We start from the raw sequence: 23,533 nt of genomic DNA, 5'->3' as shown, positions 1-23,533 counted from the left end.
AAGTCATCAGGAGCTTATTAGGACAAAAAGTTATGCAGGCAGTGACCCATGCAAGAATATCATCATCATCATCATCATCATCATGTGCGAACAGCACTGAAGTATCACTTATACAGCAAGTAGTACCCAATGTGGTGCACCACATTCAAATGATACCATGTCTACAAGTTTCGCAACCCCTCAGGTGGTCAGCCTCAGACCATTTTGTAGCAACAACAGCACAATTCAAAAATTTACTGCAAAATGGAGCAATACACACGTCTGGCAGACAGTGGACCTCGTCATTGCATTTTGTGAAGAAAAAAAGATAGTACTTAAAGGTCTTGTGGTGATTACAGGGCACTTAGTGCCCACAAAGTCCTGGACTGATACACTTTACCAAAGTACTGGCAGTGATGACAACATTCAGTGTGATTGATTGTAAGAAGGCTTACCACCAAATTCCAGTTGCAGACAATGTTTATTGATGAGGTACTGCATGGATTAAAGCATTGTTTTTTGTACTCAGATTACGCTTGAGTATTTTCAAAGTCAGCAAGTCAGCATGAAGAACATCTGAAAAATGTATTTGAGTGCATAAAGAAAGAGAGAGAGAGAGAGAGTTGTAGCCAATGAAGTGAAATGTACAATCTAGCAGAAACAAGTAACACTTTTGGGTTATGATGTATCAGCATCCAGAATATGCCCTCCAAAGGACTAAATAGCTTTCATACAGAGAGTAGCCTCCCACAGTTTATCATCAAATTGGAAGATTTACTGGAGCAATCAATTTCAACACACAGAATTTACCAGGCACAGCCTAGATGCAGACACCATTGACAGCATTTCTAGCGAGCAGAGACACAATTGGCCAACATCCTCCGAAATGGTCCCCTGATGGTTCTTTTCACACAAACTTACAGCACGCAAATCAAAAGAGTACATGTGACAGGGAGTTACTTGCCATATATGAGTCAGTGTGATACATTCGTCTGCACATATAAGCCAGAGCATTTATGGTCTACACCGATCTTTAGCCTATAACCTTTGCATTAAGGAGAACAAGGACACCTGCTCCCCACACCAATTTTGGCAGTTGGAATTTATTGCCCATTTACAACAGACCTGTGTCACATTAGTGGAATGGAGAACATCACTGCAGATTTCTTGTCATGGGTGAAAGCCATATCACAAACCTACCTGGTAAGAGCCCAAACGCATGACCCACAACTCAGACGATACAACAATGACATCTCTACATGGCTGCAGTTTAAACAAGTACGAGTAGCAAGAACATGAACTGAGGTCTGGTGTGATGTGTCACGTAGCCAGTCAGACCCATTTATCCTTGCAGCCCAGTGAAAATCATTCTTTGAAACTATCCATGGGTTGTCCCACACAAGTTGTGTGCCATGTCCAAAAACCAGTAGGAGATTTCCTGCCAATGGTGGAAAGGTTTGCACACTTCCACTTGGATACTGTGGGACTACTATCGCCATCAGAAGGATTTTGTTATCTCCTGACAGTAGAAGATCAATATACAAGATGGGCAAAAACAGTACCACTTAACAGTCGTGTCAGCAGAGACAGTAGCATAAGTCTTTTTGGCCACACGGATAGCGGGATTCAACTGACCTCTGCACATAACTACAGATCATGGGAAAAAAGTTCGAATCAAAGGTATTCTCAAAGCTGTCCAGATTATGCGGATTCCGATACCATTACACAACCACCTATCAGCTGACCAGTAACAGAATGGTCAAATGGTCGCACAAGATATTAAAGGCTGCATTGATGTGCCATACAGACAGTTGAGCCTCAACCTTGCCAGTGTTGCTACCGGGATTGTGAACTGCTTACAAACCAGATTTAAAAATGTCTACAGTGGAAATGATCCACAGAGAGACTCTGCAGCTACCAGAAGATTTCTTCATGGGATGAGGACTATCGACAACCGTGGAATTGCCACATGTCTTACCAACAAGTAACGGACCAGATATCTAAACTCTGTCCTCCATCAGAACCGTGACATGGAAATGGAAAAATGTTCTTGCATACAGAGTTTCGAGCATGTTCACACGTAATGCTGAAGATGGACACCATTCAACCACCACAGAATACTGGCAAGCAGTGAACATCCATTAAAGGTAGATGTAAATGGCAAGGCACAAACCGTGAAACCCGCCCACATACTAGCTACTGATGAAGAAATCGCAGACAGAAGACTCAGGAATAGAAGACAGGAAGAGACACTGTTGCCCCACAAGGAGGGCAAGAAAGCAGACCAGGAGGTCGGACGTCCTCAGGAGACAAGACACAGCTGACACAGGTGTACAAAGGGCGCACCTGAGTGGGTCGAAGGACAACATACAGATACTCATACGTCCCAGGAGCTCTGCTCTTCTGTGCGGGGCTCTGTGGGAGTCACCACAGTCAGAAAAACAAATCCATAGTGAATCACAGTGTTGTGCTTCAGAGAGAGTAGAGCGGCATTGCTATTACTCTTTACATTTTGTAACAATTCCAGGGTTGTTAAGGGTTTGTTACTCTCAATTTGATTCTGTTTTCTCACAGTTGAATAGAGTTCCTTCACAGTTTTACATCAGTGCATATTGTTTTTATAATATTTATAGCAAATAACACCACACACTTTTTATAAATTTGTAAGTTCATTTTACCCCTAGCATTACATCAGTATGAAATCTATGACACTAGACCTATAGCTATAGTAGCAGTTTATCACAATGTTAACATTAACAGAACAGAATGATAGTGAAATTCATAACATTATTAACTGAATGAACTATAGGTCATAGAGTAAAATGTTATTACAGTTTCTTGTTCATTTCAATAAAATCTACTTCTTAATAAAAATATGCAATGCAACAAAAATATGTTTATTCTGTAAACGAAGCACTGGTGGAGATAGAAAGATAAGGGTTTATCCCGATGACGATGAGAGGTGCAGCCCAAGCTCAGATTGTGAGAATAAATAACTTGATCAAGCACTTTCCAAGGGAATTGTACAGGCATTTCTATTAAGCTGTTTGGGGCAACCATGGAAAGCCTAAATATGGATAATTTGACAGGTAACTGAACCGTGAACGAAAAGTACACAGAATTTACAGAAGTGTACTTCTGGTATGGAAATACAGGGTGTCACAAAAAGGTACGGCCAGACTTTCAGGAAACATTCCTCACACACAAATAAAGAAAAGATGTTATGTGGACATGTGTCCGGAAACACTTAATTTCCACGTTAGAGCTCAATTTAGTTTCGTCAGTACGTACTGTACTTCCTCGATTCACCGCCAGTTGGCCCAATTGAAGGAAGGTAATGTTGACTTCGGTGCTTGTGTTGACATGCGACTCATTACTCTACAGTACTAGCATCAAGCACATCAGTACGTAGCATCAACAGGTTAGTGTTCATCACAAACTTGGTTTTGCAGTCAGTGCAATGTTTACAAATGCAGAGTTGGCAGATGCCCATTCGATGTATGGATTAGCACAGGGCAATAGCTGTGGCGCGGTACGTTTGTATCGAGACAGATTTCCAGAATGAAGGTGTCCCGACAGGAAGACGTTTGAAGCAATTGATCGGCATCTTGGGGAGCATGGATCATTCCAGCCTATGACTCGCGACTGGGGAAGACCTAGAACGACGAGGACACCTGCAATGGACGAGGCAATTCTTCGTGCAGTTGATGATAACCCTAATGTCAGCGCCAGAGAAGTTGCTGCTGTACAAGGTAACGTTGACCATGTCACTGTATGGAGAGTGCTATGGGAGAATCAGTTGTTTCCATACCATGTACAGCGTGTGCAGGCACTATCAGCAGCTGATTGGCCTCCACGAGTACACTTCTACGAATGGTTCATTCAACAATGTGTCAATCCTCATTTTAGTGCAAATGTTCTCTTTAAGCATGAGGCTGCATTCCAACGTGGTCAAACTGTAAATTTTCACAATCAACATGTGTGGGCTGACGAGAATCCGCACGCAATTGTGCGATCACATCATCAACACAGATTTTCTGTGAATGTTTGGGCAGGCATTGTTGGTGATGTCTTGATTGGGCCCCATGTTCTTCCACCTATGCTCAATGGAGCACGTTATCATGATTTCATACGGGATACTCTATCTGTGCTGCTAGAACATGTGTCTTTACAAGTACGACACAACATGTGGTTCATGCATGATGGAGCTCCTGCACATTTCAGTCGAAGTGTTCGTACGCTTCTCAACAACAGATTCGGTGACCGATGGATAGGTAGAGGCGGACCAATTCCATGGCCTCCATGCTCTCCTGACCTCAACCCTCTTGTCTTTCATTTATGGGGGCATTTGAAAGCTCTTGTCTACGCAACCCCGGTACCAAATGTAGAGACTCTTCGTGCTAGTATTGTGGATGGCTGTGATACAATACGCCATTCTCCAGGGCTGCATCAGCGCATCAGAGATTCCATGCGACGGAGGGTGGATGCACGTATCCTCGCTAACGGAGGACATTTTGAACATTTCCTGTAACAAAGTGTTTGAAGCCACGTTGGTACGTTCTGATGCTGTGTGTTTCCATTCCATGATTAATGTGATTTGAAGAGAAGTAATAAAATGAGCTCTAACATGGAAAGTAAGCGTTTCCGGACACATGTCCACATAACATATTTTCTTTCTTTGTGTGTGAGGAATGTTTCCTGAAAGTTTGGCCGGACCTTTTTGTAACACCCTGTATAACACGGGGTGTTTCTAAAAGGACTTAACATCTTTGAAAATTCATATAAAGTAATTCACAGTACCTACAGAGTTGATTGTAGTGTCAATTTGTACGGAAATACATAAAGTTTTGTCTCGTGTAGTTTGCTAGTACTGAACTGCACTGTAAGGAGTGCTGGCAGCAGTTACGTTAAGATGGCTGCCTTCACTGGACCCGAGCATGCTGGCTGTGTGTTTTGGTTCGAAGACTCAAAGTCGGCAACAATAGTTCAGCTTAATTTCCATACCAAGTACACTAAAGATCCTCCTAGTAGGCCTACAATTTATGAATGGCATAAATGTTTTGTAGAAACAGGGTGCTCGCTATGCATGGGAAATCATCAGTTAGTCCAGGCATGTCTGACGATGTCGCTGAGCGAGTGAAACAATGTTTTGTCACACAGTCCTACAAAACTGACCTGGTATGCATCTTGTGAACTGCAAATCCCACACATGATTCTCTGGTGTGTGTTGAGAAACCGTTTGCATTGAAACTGTTCAGACAGATAATCGTATAAGCGATAAAAGACATTGATAAAATTGCTCATAAGAACTTGTGTGTGGATGTGTTATATCGATAACATGAGAATGAATATTTCTTGGACAAGATCATCTTTTCTGGTAAGTCGACTTTTCATTTAAGTGGCTAGGTTAACTAACACACATAACTATACGATTTGGGGCGATGAAAACCCACATCCTTCATTGCAACATGCTTGTGAATTTACACCACCACTGAGCAAGTTACACCTGCAATGCTACAGCGAGTTTGGGAAGAAACTGACTTTCGATGGGATGCGTGCAGGATAACCAACGGAAGCCAAATATAGCATCTTTAGTTAAAGGTAAAAAGACTTGATGTGTTTCCCTACAAAATAACACTAAACCCAGCTCTATATCTTCTTTCAATAAATTTATATGAATTTTTAAAGTTGTAAAGTCTTTTTTGAAACACCCTGTATATCTAATGGCAACATACAGATCTTCCCTCTTTGAGGATGTCCATATCAAAACTATTATCAGTGGCCATGAGGAGGTTGTAGCAACAATGATTACTGAAGTAAAAAAGGTGACTAAAATACATGGGAAGATTCATGTGCTATAATGAAGTCATTAGTTTCATGGAATGTGAAGAATGTAGAAAACAAAGCACAATTTCTTATCAAATGAAACTTAAAACTATTGAATAACACCAACACTACTACTTTAAAATAGATATGTACTATCTTCAACATACCTAACTGAGTGAGAGTAATTCATAGGATATTTGTATGTAGTTTGTCGTAAGGCATGTAGTGTTAAGCATATACATACTATACTTTCTATATTCAAATGTTGGTAGATTTTACATTGACTGACAACTAAAATAGAATACTTGAAGTTACAATGCAACTGAAAGCTTTCAGAACTCAAAGACTATCACATTTTCTATTGGTAGGAAACTAGCGGTACACAGGAAAGTAGTTTTGAGATTTCATGACAAACATGATTTGTTAATATCTGACTGCGGTACGGGACGGGACAGGATGTGAAATTGGCTTGCAAAGATCACAATATTTTCTGGAGGAGTGGAAAAAGGTGCCCTAAGTTGCATTTCAACAGATATGTTGGCTCAACTTGAGCTTTTGACATCACTTTTCTGCTTTGACCTGCGACTTAACTGTGTTGTGTGACATCAGGTGGCATGGCATATTTGAAATGCATCAAGTTTGTTGAGGGTGTGTTGGAGTAGGCAATGGTGCACACTAGCGTGGGATATTTATGTTTCTAAATTGTTTGTGAGTGTTGTTAGTGATATTGAACTCCTTGACTGTTGTTTGTGGTAATACTATTAGAAGAGATTGTTGCAGTTTGTCAGTGAGTTGTTTTGATGTTGGCAGTTATGGACAATAGATGCATTTTTAGGTTTGGAATTATTAGGGAGATATATTGTTTATGGATGGAGATTTAATTTTATGTTTTGTTTTTTGTTGCTTATGTATTTAACAATGAAGTTCACGAGCATGACTCTGCATTGCAATGAGGGACAACATGTTCAACATGATTAAATTCTATAGTTATTCAGTTTAATTGCAGAAAATGAGAAGTGTTACATTTAAGGAGAAGGTATGAGACAGAGTGAAGTTGCCACACTTGGGACCAGTCCAGTAATGTGTCACTGTCGGCGGGACAACATTTGGCGTTCTACCAGGAGAGTTCCCTGGTTTGAGAAGTCTGGAGATTGTGTTGTTGACACACTGTTTCTACTATTGGTAGATTTGTGTGTCAGCTGACTGGTTGGTTTGGGAAGTATGTTCTTATGTTTTTATTTGTTTAATTGTAGTCTGTATGGTACACAAGTCTTTGTGCATAATTTTGCATTTCTTGTACACAGAAGTAGGAGTAAGTGCAATTTATTTATGAATTTTTTTGTTATATTGTTAACTGCTGGGATTATGAGTAGTAGGTATCATGGAGTTTGATTTACTTACATTGGTGAGGTCAGGTTTTCAATGTTGGTCATGTTTGGTTTTCTGGTTTCATGGAATAGAATAGCTGACTGATACTGTCAAAACTGCCTTTCATTGGTTTATGTAAATTTTCACTATGTGTATCTGTTGCATCTTTTAACATTTTTCGGATGATTTGGTTTAGGACCTTGTATTGCTATCAGTCTTTCAAGTGACTGATACAGCTCAAATAATGTTGCCAATACCGTCTTTTAGTTTTCGTGATTTTTCACTATATGTATCAGTAATGGCTATTTTAGTGCAATTTAGCTCAGGAATTTTGTATTTTTATCAGTCTTTAAGTAAAACTACGTAGGTCAACTGATGTTGACAGTATCACCTTTCATTAGTTTTCACAAATTATAGCCATATGTATTGATCTTGCTTTTCGTTTTGTGTAGAGCAACCTGTTTTAGTATCTTCGTAGCAGTAACAGTCTTTCAAGATGAGCTATACAGCTCATCTGAGGCTTTCGATACCAGTTGCTTCACTGTCCATTTTTTGCTTGTTTGGGAACTATTGTTTTTCTTGTTTATGTCATCATTGCATTTTGTACATCTTACTATTAACGTGATTTTGCAGTTCTGTTAAATTTTAGTTTCATCCTGTGGACCCCCCCCCCCCCCCCCCCCCCCCCACACACACACACACAAAGTAGTCTTGTTGGCTTCAATATTTTTCATTAAGAATTTGTACTATCCATACCTACTTGAGGTTTATATTTTCATGTCGTGGAAATATTTGAGATTACTGGTCGCCATCTTGAAATCATGCTTGTGATGCATCATCGGTCTTTGTATAGCATCGCTGGTCAAAGCTGATGGGTGATGCCAAAAGTCTTATGGTGGTGAAGTGTGCTCTCTTTTCCCAATTTCAGCAGTGTTGTATTTTCCAAAAAATGAGGGCCAGTAATGAGCAAATTATGACTTTGTTAGACATCAATTTTGGAGCTAGAACACATTGTCTATTTTCTAACCTCTTACTGAATACCTCACAATATCCTCCCACTGGCCAACATGTACAAGAGTATGTACATGTGGAAGAAACATACTGAGGCCTGCACCAATCATATTCTTAACTTTAACCTGCCAAGCTATTTGATAGCTGTATAAACACTTTCACCAGGTTACAACTCAGTAACGTATAGCTAAACTGTTGTTAGTGTTCTAATATAAAGGAAAAGAAGCACCACATAAGACAGTTGTTCTAATGGTGAAAGTCTAAGAAATACTAAGAAAGATACACTATGGAGAACAACTGCACTCCATATTATGCTAGGTTATTACTCGAACATGCAGGTACAGTACAAGAACTAGATAATTTTGTTATCTGTTAGAATGGGTGAATGCAGCCTACGTATTAATTTAATTAGCTAGTTTGATGCTACACGATTGTAGGACAAGTACATCATGATTAGTGCGAACAGCCCAAAGACGTCATAACATGGTGGAGATATGAGCTTCCACAAATAAATGATGGGTGACATCACTAACAATAGAAAAACTGACAAATTAATGAGACCTATGTGGGAATTCCCTACCCCCATGAATCATGGACCTTGCCGTTGGTGAAGAAACTAGCGTGCCTCAGCGATACAGATGGCCGTACCGTAGGTGCAACCACAATGGAGGGGTATCTGTTGAGAGGCCAGACAATCGAGTGGTTCCTGAAGAGGGGCAGCAGCTTTTTCAGTAGTTGCAGGGGCAACAGTCTTGATGATTGACTGATCTGGCTTTGCAACACTAACCAAAACGGCCTTGCTGTGCTGGTACTGCGAACGACTGAAAGCAAGGGGAAACTACAGCCGTAATTTTTCCTGAGGGCATGCAGCTTTACTGTATGGTTAAATGATGATGGCGTCCTCTTGGGTAAAATATTCCGGAGGTAAAATAGTCCCCCATTCGGATCTCTGGGCGGCGACTACTCAAGAGGACGTCGTTATCAGGAGAAAGAAAACTGGCGTTCTACGGATCGGAGCGTGGAATGTCAGATCCCTTAATCGGGCAGGTAAGTTAGAAAATTTAAAAACGGAAATGGATAGGTTGAAGTTAGATATAGTGGGAATTAGTGAAGTTCGGTGGCAGGAGGAACAAGACTTTTGGTCAGGCAAATACAGGGTTATAAATACAAAATCAAATAGGGGTAATGCAGGTGTAGGTTTAATAATGAATAAAAAAATTGGAGTGCGGGTAAGCTACTACCAACAGCATAGTGAACGCATTATTGTGGCCAAGATAGACATGAAGCCCACTCCTACTACAGTAGTACAAGTTTATATGCCAACTAGCTCTGCAGATGATGAAGAAATTGATGAAATGTATGATGAGATAAAAGAAATTATTCAGGTACAGAAGGGTGACGAAAATTTAATAGTCATGGGTGGCTGGAATTCGTCAGTAGGAAAAGGGAGAGAAGGAAACATAGTAAGTGAATATGGATTGGGGCTAAGAAATGAAAGAGGAAGCTGCCTGTTAGAATTTTGCGCAGAGCATAACTTAATCATAGCCAACACTTGGTTCAAGAATCATGAAAGAAGGTTGTATACATGGAAGAGCCCTGGAGATACTAAAAGGTATCAGATAGATTATATAATGGTAAGACAGAGATTTAGGAACCAGGTTTTAAATTGGAAGACATTTCCAGGGGCAGATGTGGACTGTGACCAAAATCTATTGGTTATGAACTGTAGATTAAAACTGAAGAAACTGCAAAAAGGTGGGAATTTAAGGAGATTGGACCTGGATAAACTGAAAGAACCAGAGGTTGTAGAGACTTTCAGGGAGAGCATAAGGGAACAATTGACAGGACTGGAGGAAAGAAATACAGTAGAAGAAGAATAGGTAGCTTTGAGGGATGAAGTAGTGAAGGCAGCAGAGGATCAAGTAGGTAAAAAGAAGAGGGCTAGTACAAACCCTTGGGTAACAGAAGAAATATTGAATTTAATTGATGAAAGGAGAAAATATAAAAACGCAGTAAATGAAGCAGGCAAAAGGGAATACAAACGTCTCAAAAATGAGATTGACAGGAAGTGCAAAATGGCTAAGCAGGGATGGCTAGAGGACAAATGTAAGGATGTAGAGGCTTATCTTATTAGGGGTAAGATAGATACTACCTACAGGAAAATTAAAGAGACCTTTGGAGAAAAGAGAGCCACTTGTATGAATACCAAGAGCTCAGATGGAAACCCAGTTCTAAGCAAAGAAGGGAAAGCAGAAAGGTGGAAGGAGTATATAGAGCGGGCTGTTCCAGCTCGTCGGCTCCGTTGTGAGCCGTGGAGTGCTCCCTGCTCCGGGGAGCCGTGTCGCTCGCTGTGACCATTCTAGTGGGCCGGCACGCTAGCACGTGGCACGGCTGGCTGAGGCAGACGGCAAGGCAAGCGTTTTGATGTGCCAGCTGCGTCTTACAGGATCAACAACCTCATACTCTTAGGTGCTAAGACGTGGTTACATGCTACTTAAGGAAATACGATGTTCAGAAAATAAATAAGAAACAGCTGTTTTACAAGAAATTGCATACTAAATTTATTGGGCCTCTGTAGCTTGAATTTTCTTTTCATTACAAGATTGGAAATATCAGTCGTCAAAGTGTTCGCAGCGTTAATGAGGAGGATGGCCTTCATTGCTGCGTCCTGAAGAAACGATCGTTCCTTACTTTTTACTCTTTTCATTGCTGAGAAAAGCTGCTCACGACAATACGTAGATCTAAACATCCACATGATCTGAGCCGCATTGTTGTGTAGCTTGGGAAAAGTTTTTTGCTGTAATGAACAATACCATCGTGACAAATGCAATGTGTTGTAGTACCTCAATTTCAACAAAGTTGAATTTTGCAAATCAATAATCTCCAATTGAACTGAGGATGACAAGTTATTGGAGGAAACTGAAAAAGGAGTGCACTAGTGAGGTCTCGGAATCGTGTTTCAAACGACATGATGAGCTGCTTTAACTTTGCTTGGTAATTGCCGAAAGTAGTACCTTCATGTAGTTTTAAAGAAGCAAGACTAATGAAGAATGTTAAATGTCCATTACTCATCTGCCTCTCAAAATAACGTAACTTTCCCACGAACACTTTGATCTGGTCGTGCATGTCAACGATTAGCTGCCCTTCGCCCTGCAATGACAGATTTAAATTATTCAGATGCATTGTTATGTCAGCTAGGAATGCCAGGTCTGGTATCCATTTTATATCTTTCAGACAACGCATTTCTTCCTCTTTCATTTTGAGAAAAAGGGTTACTTCCTCACGACTGGCAAAGAAAACATCAAGAACTTTTCCCCGACTCAGTCAACGAACTGTACTGTGGTAAGGTATATCCCCATACTCTGCTTCCATATCTTTCAGGAATCCTTTGAATTGGCAATGATTCATATCGTGACGCCGCACAAAATTCACACACTTCACGACATCTTTCATTACGCCACCTAGCTCTACTGTTTCAGCACACAGTGCCTCTTGAGGAATAAACCATTGAAAAGTGAAAATGTCTTTCCCAAATTCGTCCCTGAGTTTATTTTTCAAACGAGAAGCAAAACTTTGGTGACACCCGATCATTTGTGGTGCACCGTCTGTCACTACAGAATGGAGCTTATCCCACTGCAAATTCATATTGTCCACTGATTCACAAACAGCTTCAAAAATGTCACGTCCTGTTGCAGTGTAATCAAGTGGTACCACATCCAAGAGTTCTTCATTTACTTGAAGACATGTATAATGCCGTTGCATATTGTACCTCTTCGCAGATTTAAATACTTTATGACATACAACACACTGCGGACGACCATCCCTCTCAATCAATAGAAAGGTATCCTCCAATAGAAGTACAGGGCTCCCGCGGCTAGTCATAGCTGTCATTGAACACGGATTATTGCGTCAGTTGCGGCTGCATGCGGCCAGGGGGCAGTGAGTTCACTTTCCCCCTCCACGCGGGCTCCGAGCTGCCGCAGCTCGGTTGGAACAGCCTGATATAGAGGGTCTATACAAGGGTGATGTACTTGAGGACAATATTATGGAAATGGAAGAGGATGTAGAAGAAGATGAAATGGGAGATACGATACTGCGTGAAGAGTTTGACAGAGCACTGAAAGACCTGAGTCAAAACAAGGCCCCCGGGAGTAGACAACATTCCATTGGAACTAATGACGGCCTTGGGAGAGCCAGTCCTGACAAAACTCTACCATTTGGTGAGCAAGATGTATGAGACAGGCGAAATACCCTCAGACTTCAAGAAGAATATAATAATTCCAATCCCAAACAAAGCAGGTGTTGACAGATGTTAAAATTACCGAACTATCAGTTTAATAAGTCACAGCTGCAAAATACTAACGCATATTCTTTATAGACGAATGGAAAAACTGGTAGTAGCCGACCTCAGCGAAGATCAGTTTGGATTCCGCAGAAATGTTGGAACACGTGAGGGAATACTGACCCTACGACTTATCTTAGAAAATAGATTAAGGAAAGGCAAACCCACATTTCTAGCATTTGTAGACTTAAGAGAAAGCTTTTGACAATGTTGACTGAAATACTCTCTTTGAAATTCTGAAGGTGGCAGGGGTAAAATACAGGGAGCGAATGGCTATTTACAATTTGTACAGAAACCAGATGGCAGTTATAAGAGTCGAGGGGCATGAAAGGGAAGCAGCGGTTGGGAAGGGAGTGAGACAGGGTTGTAGCCTATCCCCGATGTTATTCAATCTGTATATTGAGCAAGCAGTAAAGGAAACAAAAGAAAAATTCGGAGTGGGTATTAAAGTCCATGGAGAAGAAATAAAAACTTTGAGGTTCGCCGATGACATTTTAATTCTGTCAGAGACAGCAAAGGACTTGGAAGAGCAGTTGAACGGAATGGACAGTGTCTTGAAAGGAGGATATAAGATGAACATCAACAAAAGCAAAATGAGGATAATGGAATACAGTCAAATTAAGTCAGGTGATGCTGAGGGAATTAGATTAGGAAATGAGACGCTTAAAGTAGTAAAGGCATTTTGCTATTTGGGAAGCAAAATAACTGATGATGGTCAACGTAGAGAGGATATAAAATGTAGACTGGCAATGGCAAGGAAAGCGTTTCTGAAGAAGAGAAATTTGCTAACATCGAGTATAGATTTAAGTGTCAGGAAGTCGTTTCTGAAAGTATTTGTATGGAGTGTTACAACCTCTGTAGTTGCACAAGAAAAATGAATCTTAGCTCCTACAAAAGTAATAGGTCCATTTAGTAGCTCTTCTTGTGCTACATTATTAGGAGTAAGACTAAATGTATCAACAGTCTTGTACACAGGCAGTCTTGATCTTCTTGCATATCTTCTCCTCCTGTACGGCATGGCTGTGTGCTCAGTGCGGCTGCCTCGAGTCGAATGAGCGTGCAGCTGCCTGTACAGCGGAAGTTACTGCTGATAAGCGCCGCCAAACTGGGCGCGGCAGGAAGTAGCGCGCTGATAATCCAACATGGCGGCCGCATCCGGAATTTTTAGTAGCGGCTCGTGCTTAGTTAAAACTCTAGCGCGAGCCGCCGAGCCCTAGCGGCGGCAGAGCGAAACTCGTTCAAGGTCAACCGCCAATATGGCGGAGCACACAGCCATATAGAAGTGAAACATGGACGATAAATAGTTTGAACAAGAAGAGAATAGAAGCTTTCGAAATGTGGTGCTACAGAAGAATGCTGAAGATTAGATGGGTAGATCACATAACTAATGAGGAGGTATTGAATAGAATTGGGGAGAAGAGGAGTTTGTGGCACAACTTGACAAGAAGAAGGGATCGGTTGGTAGGACATGTTCTGAGGCATCAAGGGATCACAAATTTAGCATTAGAGGGCAGCGTGGAGGGTAAAAATCGTAGAGGGAGACCAAGAGATGAATACACTAAGCAGATTCAGAAGGATGTAGGTTGCAGTAAGTACTGGGAGATGAAGAAGCTTGCCCAGGATAGAGTAGCATGGAGAGCTGCATCAAACCAGTCTCAGGACTGAAGACAACAACAACAACATGTGGGAATGCGAGGAACTGAGTGGCGAGGAGAGGAGAAGGAGGGGGGGGGGGGGGGGGACAGCAAATTCCAAAAATCTTTTGCTTAGACATATAGGCCTATAACTCAGGTGTCCTCAGATTAAGGAAGGGGGGCAACAAACAGTAATAGAGTGGGTGCTGGGTTGCATTAAAATTTATATCTCATATTATCACCCTCAGTCCAGCCTCAATGCCAGAGGCAGTGGTCGTGTGTGTGTGTGTGTGTGTGTGTGTGTGTGTGTGTGTGTGTGTTAGATGAGGGCTTTTGGGTGAAAGCTGAAGTCTATAGCAGTCTTTTTGTCGTGCCTGTCTGTGGCTTGGTGTCATCTCTATGTGGTGAGTAGCAATCTATCCTTTTCATAATACTGCCATGACTACAAGAATAGATTATTAATCAAAGCAACTGTGACTGAACACTCAATTTCAGTCAGACTTCTGGAGTTACTGCACAGGTAATGAGCTAGAGAGAGGTTGAATTCTAAAGCATGTTCAGTGGAAGTAGTTAATTGGATTTAAAATAAAGTAATGCAATCCCTGTCATTCCCATGGATAAATGGTTGATTCACAGTGGTAGCAACAGATTCCAGGGAAGTGATTCACCATCTATCTCTTCTCTTTCAAAAGCATGTAGTCCTAATAAGGAAGAAGATTCATATTTAACTGAAGAACTTTCTTCTTTCATATCTCTCCCTGTACTTATCAATAACATTAATTCCAAATGCAAAATGAAAGTGCATACATATCAGGTTGATTACCCAGTATTAGGCTTTACCACATTATTTTGAATCATGAAACAGCCACAGTGTTTCTTTGTTTGGAGATTTTTGCCAGCAATAACTTAAAGCATGCAAAACTGAAGAGATATCTGCAGACAAATCATTCAGACTACGTAAGAAAATCCATCAAATTGTTTATTCATCATGACCAACAACTGAAAGAAAATGTCAGATTCCCTTAAAAGAAAACGAGCATCCCTAGAGGTATCCTACTTAACTGCAAAATCCAAATCACTACATATTATTGGCGAGAAATTACTTCTCCCCACAGCCCTCAAAATGTGAAAAATCATACATGGAGAAATTTGGTGAGAGTCTGAAGTTGATACCACTCTCAGATGACTCATATTAATCCAAAAGGTACTGACACGAAAAAACAGTTGCCACCACATTTTAATGACAACCAAAAATTCACCCTGCAACTTGACAACTGTACTGATGTCAAAAGTTTTTCTCAGCTTCTTGTTTTTGTACACTACTGTTATGAAGATGAAATGCACAAGAACTTTCATTTTGTAAAGCCCTGGAAGGGAGGACTACAGGTGGGGATATTTTGTTGCTTGTGAATTCCTTTTTTGTTTATAACAGCCTTTCATGGACAAATTGTGTTGGTATACACACCAGTTGAGTGGCAGCATTTAATGAAACTAAAATGGGGTTCATGGCACAATTCACACATTACATGAGACACAGAAAAGCATTGCCTTCTAAAGTAGTACAACCAGAAGTCAATAAAATGCTGAATGATACAGTCAGTGTTGCAAATTTTGTGAAAGCATGAACTTTAAACATTAGGCTATTTCCATTCTTTGCAAGGAGATGGGTTCTACTCATGATCCACTTGTATTGCACACTGAGTACACTGGTTGTCTCAAGGTAAAGTTTTTCATTGGGTTGTGCTGAAACCCCAACAGCTTTTCCTACTGAACAGGAGTCTTACAGTACGGCTCTGTTTTTAGGTGCAAAATGGCTTCTAATATTGTGCTAGTTGACCGATAGGTTTGAGAAACTGAATGATCTTAATGTATCACTTCAAAGACAAAATAGCAGCCTAATGTCTTTCTAAATGATAAAGTGCATGCAGCCGTGAGAAAATTTGGACTTTAGAATACTCAGATGTAGGAGAGCAACAGCAATACTTTTTCTTGTATGAATGATCTTGTAAAGGAAAATAAGCTGGATGTAGGAAAAATCAGTACAGGTGGCGTAGTACATATCAAAAACCTTCGTGGGTCGACAGAAGCGTCCGATCCCATGTGTCGGCTTTGAGCAGTGACGTAAGGGTGTCGTCGTATGTGACGTCATGACAGCGCGGAGTTTGGTTTGTGAGTTTGGCGTGTTTGTAGATGTCGTCGTGTTGTGGTTTGTTGTGCTCTCTGGTGGTATGTTCAGCGTTTTCGTTTGTGTGATGTAATGGGCTCAGTTTGCTTTCGCTCATTATCCAGAATTGTTCGAGTGTCGGCTGTGTTTGTAGTGGAATTCGTTTCAGTGAGTTAACGATTTTGTGTGAAGGTTAATTTAGTGTTGTTCGCTGTACATCGTCTGGTAATTTTAGTGAAATTAATCGGTTGTTGTTTTTGTTCAGAAATGGATATGACGGATAAAATTAACAGTGCGCACGTCATGGGAAGTGTTTGATCCAAATGTGTGGCTGTGTATGTTGATATCGGTATCAGGAGATGTTTTTGAGCTATATAGGACAAGGGAAGTGTTTGATCCTAATTTATGGGATCGGGAGCTGCTGTTGAGCTATCGGTCAAGGGAAGTGTCCGATTCCAGATGATATTGTGTTTAGTGGTATTTGGGGAGTTTTGTGGTGTCGGTTTTTTTCGTCGTTTTGTGTGGTTTTGTATGGGGGTGGGTGTCTAAATTTGTTTATATTTAGTTTGCCCTCAACCAAAAACACCCCATTTCCCACGCTTGCCCCGTTAGTGTCATTAGGCTTCTTGTGGAAAGTGTGTGTGTTCGTTTTTCGATGTATTTTCGTACTCATAATGTGTACGTACCGACTTTATATGCGCCACATTGGAATTGTGGTTTATCGTCGTTTCCACCATATTTGTGACGTCATGGGTCAAAGCAGACGGGCGGGATTGGACGATTCCGTATTTCCACCTTCGTCAACAATTCGATGATAGATTTCCAGGACTTTCACCTGAGTATGACTGAACCCATAATCTGTTCAATACGATAACAACAGACCATTGTCAAAAGCAGAACAAGAGGAGCTAATAAAACTCTCAAGTTAAAGGATGTTTCAAAACGAATATCTAAATTAGCAAGAAGGGCAGTGGGTGAGTTGTTACCCTTCCCATCAACTTACGTGCGAGTCAACATTTTCCACAATGGCATTAATCACGACAAAACATAGGTCTCAACTACAGCTGGAAGCAGAACTGCAAGTTGCTGTTTCAAAAATGTAGCCACATCTAGATCTGCTTTTTTGACTAATTCAAGCATACATTTTACACCAAATGCGCAAATGTCAGAACATTTCTGAATTCTGAGCTGTAGGCACTTTTAGACTTGCTCATTTCCTTTATGGATGATCAGTTTGAATATAACAGCTTTTAAACTGTCATTTGAATATTGACTATTGTTCTCTTGTCATTTATGCATCATGATCTTTCAAATATTAAAGCATTGTAAATTAATTGAAAGCAATATAGATGGAAACAGTTAAACTTTAATTGACTAATTTGTGAACAATTTTATAAAAAAAATATGTAGTGAAATACACACATTAGCTTAGTTCCAGTAATTGCACATGCAGCTGTTGTTATTTATAAATATAGCTGAGATGGAGTAACAAGATCCCCGACAACTAGTGCTATTGTCAGCTTTCAGCAGCGAAGTACATATAGCTATATGCAAGACAGTAGCCTTCTATAGAGCTGTGACAACACTGAAGCATTGCCATAGGGATGTTTACAGAATTGCATTACATGACTGGTTGAGGTGGGCACATGAAGCTGTCACACACAGCCCAATGCAACTGTGAGGGATCATCTTACGCAGTCTTTACCATAATTGTAACATTTTGTCCAAAATTACAGGAGCAGCAAGTTTGCACAATGAAAAAGAAACACTAATTCAATCTTCAGTGTAATGGAACTAAGTTGAAGGCCAGTCCCTGAAGATAACATGCTAAAATACCAGTAAAAGGTGGTCTTGCATATTACTCATATGTTATCAACATACAACAGGCATCACACAATAGGTATCCAGATATTTAGGGCCACATGGCGTATGACAAAAAAACAAGTTGGAAATGGATACAGTTGTGAATGGACCACTTATAAGACGTGTACAAAACTATAGGAAAAAAAAGAACATGAATTACAACATTGTACTGGTTTAATGGATTCTGGGAAAGCTTTTGACTCACTTTCAACAAACTCTGTTCTGTCAGAACTTGAGAAACAAGGCAATGATTCAGCCTAAGCATGCTATGCGAGTCAACCGAAGCGTCTGATTCCACTCGTTGGCTTTGACATGAGACATAAGGCCGTTGTGGTGTGTGACGTCAGTACAGCGCGGAGTTTAGTTTGTGAGAGTGGCATGTTTGTAGGTGTCGTTTTGATGTGATCGGTGGTGCTCTCTCGCAGTGTGTTTATATGTTGTGCGTTAGGTGATGTTTTTGGTTTAGTTTGCGCATGTGGCATATTTGTAAGTGGCGTATTGTTGCAATCGGTGGTTCTCTCTGGCGGTGTGTTTGTGGTTAGCATGTTATATGACATATGGGGTTCACTTGCATGGTAGCATTGCATGTGTGTGGTATCAGTGGTGACTGTTCTTTCAGCTGAATATTTTTCAGTGAGTTAACGATTTTGGTTCTGTTGTGTCGACATTACAGTAGTTTTTTTTTCTGTTTGTCGTGTGTGAATTTTGGTAAATCGCTTTGTTTATCTCTTTGATAAGTATGGATATGACTGACAAGGTCAACAGTTTTCAGCTGTCAGCGATGACGAGGGGCAGTGCGTTGTCTCTAATACAATTTCTTCAGCTATTCGACCTGTTGGCTTAAGTCGTGAAGTGTTCAGTGTGTCATGAAGAAATGAGGCTTACTAAAGTTCTAAGGATAACAGGTCAAGGGAAGTGTTCGATTCCAATTTTGATTCTCCAGGTTTTTTTTTTTTTTTTTTGTAGGATTAAGTGTGATGGTTGTGGTGGTGAATGTTTTGAGACATAGTGTGGCATCGGTAGTTGCTGTTGACTTATACGTTATGGGAAACGTCCGATTCCACTCGACTGCTTTGACCAATGATGTCACCAATATGGAGGAAACGACCATTCAGAACAACTCCCATATCGCGACTATGACGTCATTACGTAAACATGACGACAAACACAAAATTAGATCGAAAAACCATCAAATACATATTCCTCAAAAAAATAATGAAAAAAAATGTTTACAGCCATATTGAAAAATGCAAGGGGTGGTCGTTGGTCAAATACTTAATTTTTACTAGTACCGCAAATAGCTTCATTGACAATATCGAAATGGGTGGTTTCTAAAAACTATTTGCTGCGTAAACAAATTTCTGTAAATATTAAACAGATAATAAACGTGGCTAGTAAAATATTTTGCCCGCAAAAACATTCTGATACATGAAATGAAAATCGAAGTCATCAGCGATAATAAAACTTGATAAAATACTATATAGTACAACAAGGGAGGAACGTTGGTCAATGTAAAACACATTCAATGAGTGACAACTTTAGTTCCAACTAAACATCGGTCCTAAGTATTACACTATAACTACAAATAACAGAAACACAATTCCAGGACATAGGCTACATACCTCTCTGCAACTTTGTCATATTTCTGCCGCGTCTTGGTGATTCGCTTTCTTCTGCATCTTTCTCTTCTAAGGGGTCAGAGGAGCAACCCTCTTCTTCCCTATTCGGTTTCCTAACACGTACGTCTCCGTGATCGGAGAAAACCTCGTCGTCACTGCCATTTTCACTACTATACGATTCATGACGACCGCTTTGATGGTTTTCTGGGTTATCGTCTGTCGTGAATGAATCGTCCTCAATGCTCCTAGTCGTCGGGAATTGTAATCGCTTCTTGCACGCAGTAAAAAAAGCAATTTTATCAATAAAGTTGCCAAAAACTGCTTCATTCTGAAGTTCCAGCTGTTGCCAAATTTGTTCTTCGTCAAAGTCTTGTATAATAAGCTCTGGTAAAGCGTCTCCACATGATCCATCTTCTGCTGATTTCGTGTAATCATATAAAGTCTTTACTAGCAACTTTATACTATCAGCTAGCTCATTCTGAACCCTGTCAAAGATATAAATAAAATAATTTTTCTGCGTTTGATGGAACTGAACAACAAAAAAACACAAAAAATGTTGAAATCTTCAATTTGTCACTTACTTCAAGTAATTTTCTGGTTTCTTAATAAAATTTTCAAACTTCTCCCTAACCTCATCCAACACGTGAGCACTTGCCATCTTCTGCGCACATTGTATACAAACAGCGCAACGGACGCTAAGAAACAGATATAACACTTTGATACCACAGACACAACCCATGCATAATATAATCTCTGCGAATTTGGTTACATTTTTATTTAATAATTTATACTTTACAAATTTCGCATCGTTAGTAACAGTGGAACTGGAGAAACTTTCTGCAGAAAAGAAATGTCTACAATTAATTGATTCTTTCAAGTAAGGCTATCACAACCAAGCGCAACCATTTTCAAATTGTCGCTATTCCAAATGCGCAGCTTCTCGATTGTTTCGACCGTCGCAACCCTTTGCGTTTACATCACCCATTGCTAGCACTTGCTATGCTCGAATGCATACTTACACTTAGTGTTTTGTTGTTTGAGCACCCGCAGTGCTAGTTGACAATTTTATTATTTTCGTGTTGCCCAAATGTTTCTGAATTAGATAATGAAACAAAGCACCGGGTACTTACTTTTTTCATGCTCAGCAATAAGCGTTTCTAGTTGATTTTCATTGTCATGTGAAAATATTTACAGAAGTATTTTGTGTGCTGTTTGTATGACTGTTGTGCCTCTCTTGCACTATACTGTGTCGTCTTTTTGAGGTTAATATAACATACTTTGCCGTCTACATTATGCAGAAAAACATACACCCTGTTAAATATCTCACACTATTGAGTGGTGGTTTGCGTGTGTGTGGTTTTCTGCACAATGGAAAAGGCATTGTATCTTATAACTACAAAAAACGGCTACAGCGCAAGATCGGCAACACAACACAAATATACCAATGAAAATATTTTATCATGACGATGAGAATTTCTCGATCATGACTATGATAATTTCTCGGAATGCATCGTGCGATGCATGAAAAAATACCTGAGTGGTGCAATGTTTCATTTCCGTATTTACAGAATGATTGAGAGTTGCAAGCTTTCCAAAAACATCGAGTATTATAAATGAAATTGAGTCAAGCGTTTTGCTTCCCACTTGTGGTCGGCACTCCTTGGAGAACAAGCCATACAAAATATTATCTGAAGACGTTCTTAATTATTCCTGACACCATTTTCTTCAACAACGCCCTGTTTTCTTTTACATATTTAGACTATATGCATATGGTGAAAAAATTTTATCAGCTTGTAGCACTGATTTTGGTAACACAAATTTTGTTGCTGCTTGACAATACATTGGAGATAATTAGTACCAATGTGAATAAACAACATTGTACTTAATGCCCAAACATTACAAATGCTAGAAATTAGTTACTTTAAGGAAAAATGTTCATTGTTTTAGTTGGCTGATAGTGGCTGCAATGTGTGCACTGGTTAAATATCCGCTATGCAGCTTAATTTCACTAATAAATGTGTAACAGCTTCTTCTTTTGCTTGCGCCTTTGTCTCGCAGTTTTTGCAGGGTTGGCGTGGTTACCATCGGATTTGGCAATGATAATTGAAGGGGTGGCCAGATGCCCTTCCTACCACCACCCTGTACCCCCCAGGATGGAATCAATGTACCTCAGCTGTCTGCATCTAGTGTAAACCATGAAATAGCGCAAATGTGTTTCAAATGTCTGTGAGGTGGGACGTGGGGACCAGCCCAGTATTCACCTAGTGGGATGTGGAAAACAGCCTAAAAACCATATCCAGCCTGGCTTGCACACCAGGCCTCATCGTTAATCCACCAGTTGGATTCGATCCGGGGCCAGGAAGCAGCACTTTAGTGCTCTCAGCTAACCTGGCAGGTCAATAAATGTGTAACAGCATAGCATGCTTATTTCTACCTATGCCACCTGCCCTCTAAAAAGATTCAAATTAACGTGGACACGTCATTTATAGCAATGTGTATGTCTACCTCCATACTCTGCAAACCACCCTGAGGCATGTAGCAGAGGGTACGTCCCATTGCGCCAATTACTAAGGCTTCTTCCTGTTCTATTCATGTATGGTGTGCAATCTACAAATTTCATTCCTTGTTTGAAGACCATTTAACATAAGTTGATAACTCTGCAGAAAATTTAGCTATTGTTAATGCACTGGTGCAACGGAAAATTAAAATAAAATTTGATGAAACGAAAAGTTAAAAAGAATTTTTCTGCCACATTTTCTAAACTTATGCTGCTATAAATGATATATGAAAATAATTTGATTCACAATACATATAACTGCTCGAAAAAAGATTACTCTAATAGAAAAGCAAAGTTATTTGACAAAAATTCAGATTGTCATGTGGGTGGTGTGGCTATTTGTTAATTAGGCTTGCTCCGGTTTTATGTATGCATACCCTACTTGTTGGCTGTCATGGGAGCAGATGTATTATGATGTCTACATCAACGTCTATACTTTACAAACCACCATGAGATGCATGGCAGAGGGTACATCTCATTGTACCAGTTATTAGGATTTCTTACCATTCCATTCATGTACGAAGTGCAGGAAGAATGATTGGTTGAATACCTCTGTGCATGCAGTATTATTGTAATCTTATCCTCGTGATCCCTATGTGAGCCATACATACAGGATTCTAGTATATCCCTTTAGAGTAATCATTTAAAGCTGATTCTTGAAACTTTGTTAATAGACTTTCTCAGGATAATTTACTTCTATCTTCAAGAGACTTCCAGATTAGTTCCTTCAGTGTCTCTGTGACATTCTCCCACAGACTAAACAAACCTGTGACCAATCATGCTGCCCTTCTCTGCATATGTTCAATATCCCCTGTTAGTCCTACCTGGTACTGGTCCTACACAGTTGAGCAATATTCTAGAACCAGTCACATGAGTGATTTGTAAGCAATCTCCTTTGTAAATTGATTGTACTTCCCCAGTATTCTATCAATAAATCGAAGTCTGCCACATTTTTTACCCATGACTGAACCTATCTGATCATTACATTTCATATCCTTACTAAGTGTTACACTCAGGTATTGTATGAGTTGGCTGTTTCCAATAGTGACTCATTGGTTTCATAGTCACAGGATACTACATTTTTTCGTTTTGTGAAGCACAAAATTTTACATTTCTGAACAATTAGAGCAAGTTGCAAATCTCTACACCACATTGAAAACTTATCAAAAT

At 40.1% G+C, this 23,533-nt stretch overlaps 1 protein-coding gene across 1 annotated transcript in view; it reads right to left on the bottom strand.

The window, feature by feature from the left end:
* LOC124797871 (U3 small nucleolar ribonucleoprotein protein MPP10) overlaps positions 1-20,487 on the bottom strand; it is an 86,445-nt gene extending 65,958 nt beyond the window's left edge. The window contains exons 1-2 of the mRNA XM_047260959.1: positions 20,388-20,487; positions 19,810-20,291 (exon numbers count right to left, since the gene is read on the bottom strand). Of these exons, the coding sequence (XP_047116915.1) occupies positions 19,810-20,291; positions 20,388-20,464 (559 nt within the window). The 5' untranslated portion in view covers positions 20,465-20,487. The remainder of the gene's footprint in view (positions 1-19,809; positions 20,292-20,387) is intronic.
* Positions 20,488-23,533: the final 3,046 nt, after the last annotated feature.

The sequence above is a fragment of the Schistocerca piceifrons genome, chromosome 5 (assembly GCF_021461385.2).
Source record: "Schistocerca piceifrons isolate TAMUIC-IGC-003096 chromosome 5, iqSchPice1.1, whole genome shotgun sequence".
Lineage (NCBI taxonomy): Eukaryota > Metazoa > Arthropoda > Insecta > Orthoptera > Acrididae > Schistocerca > Schistocerca piceifrons.
Note: the sequence above shows the minus strand (reverse complement) of the source record. Positions and strands in the feature narration are given on the sequence as shown.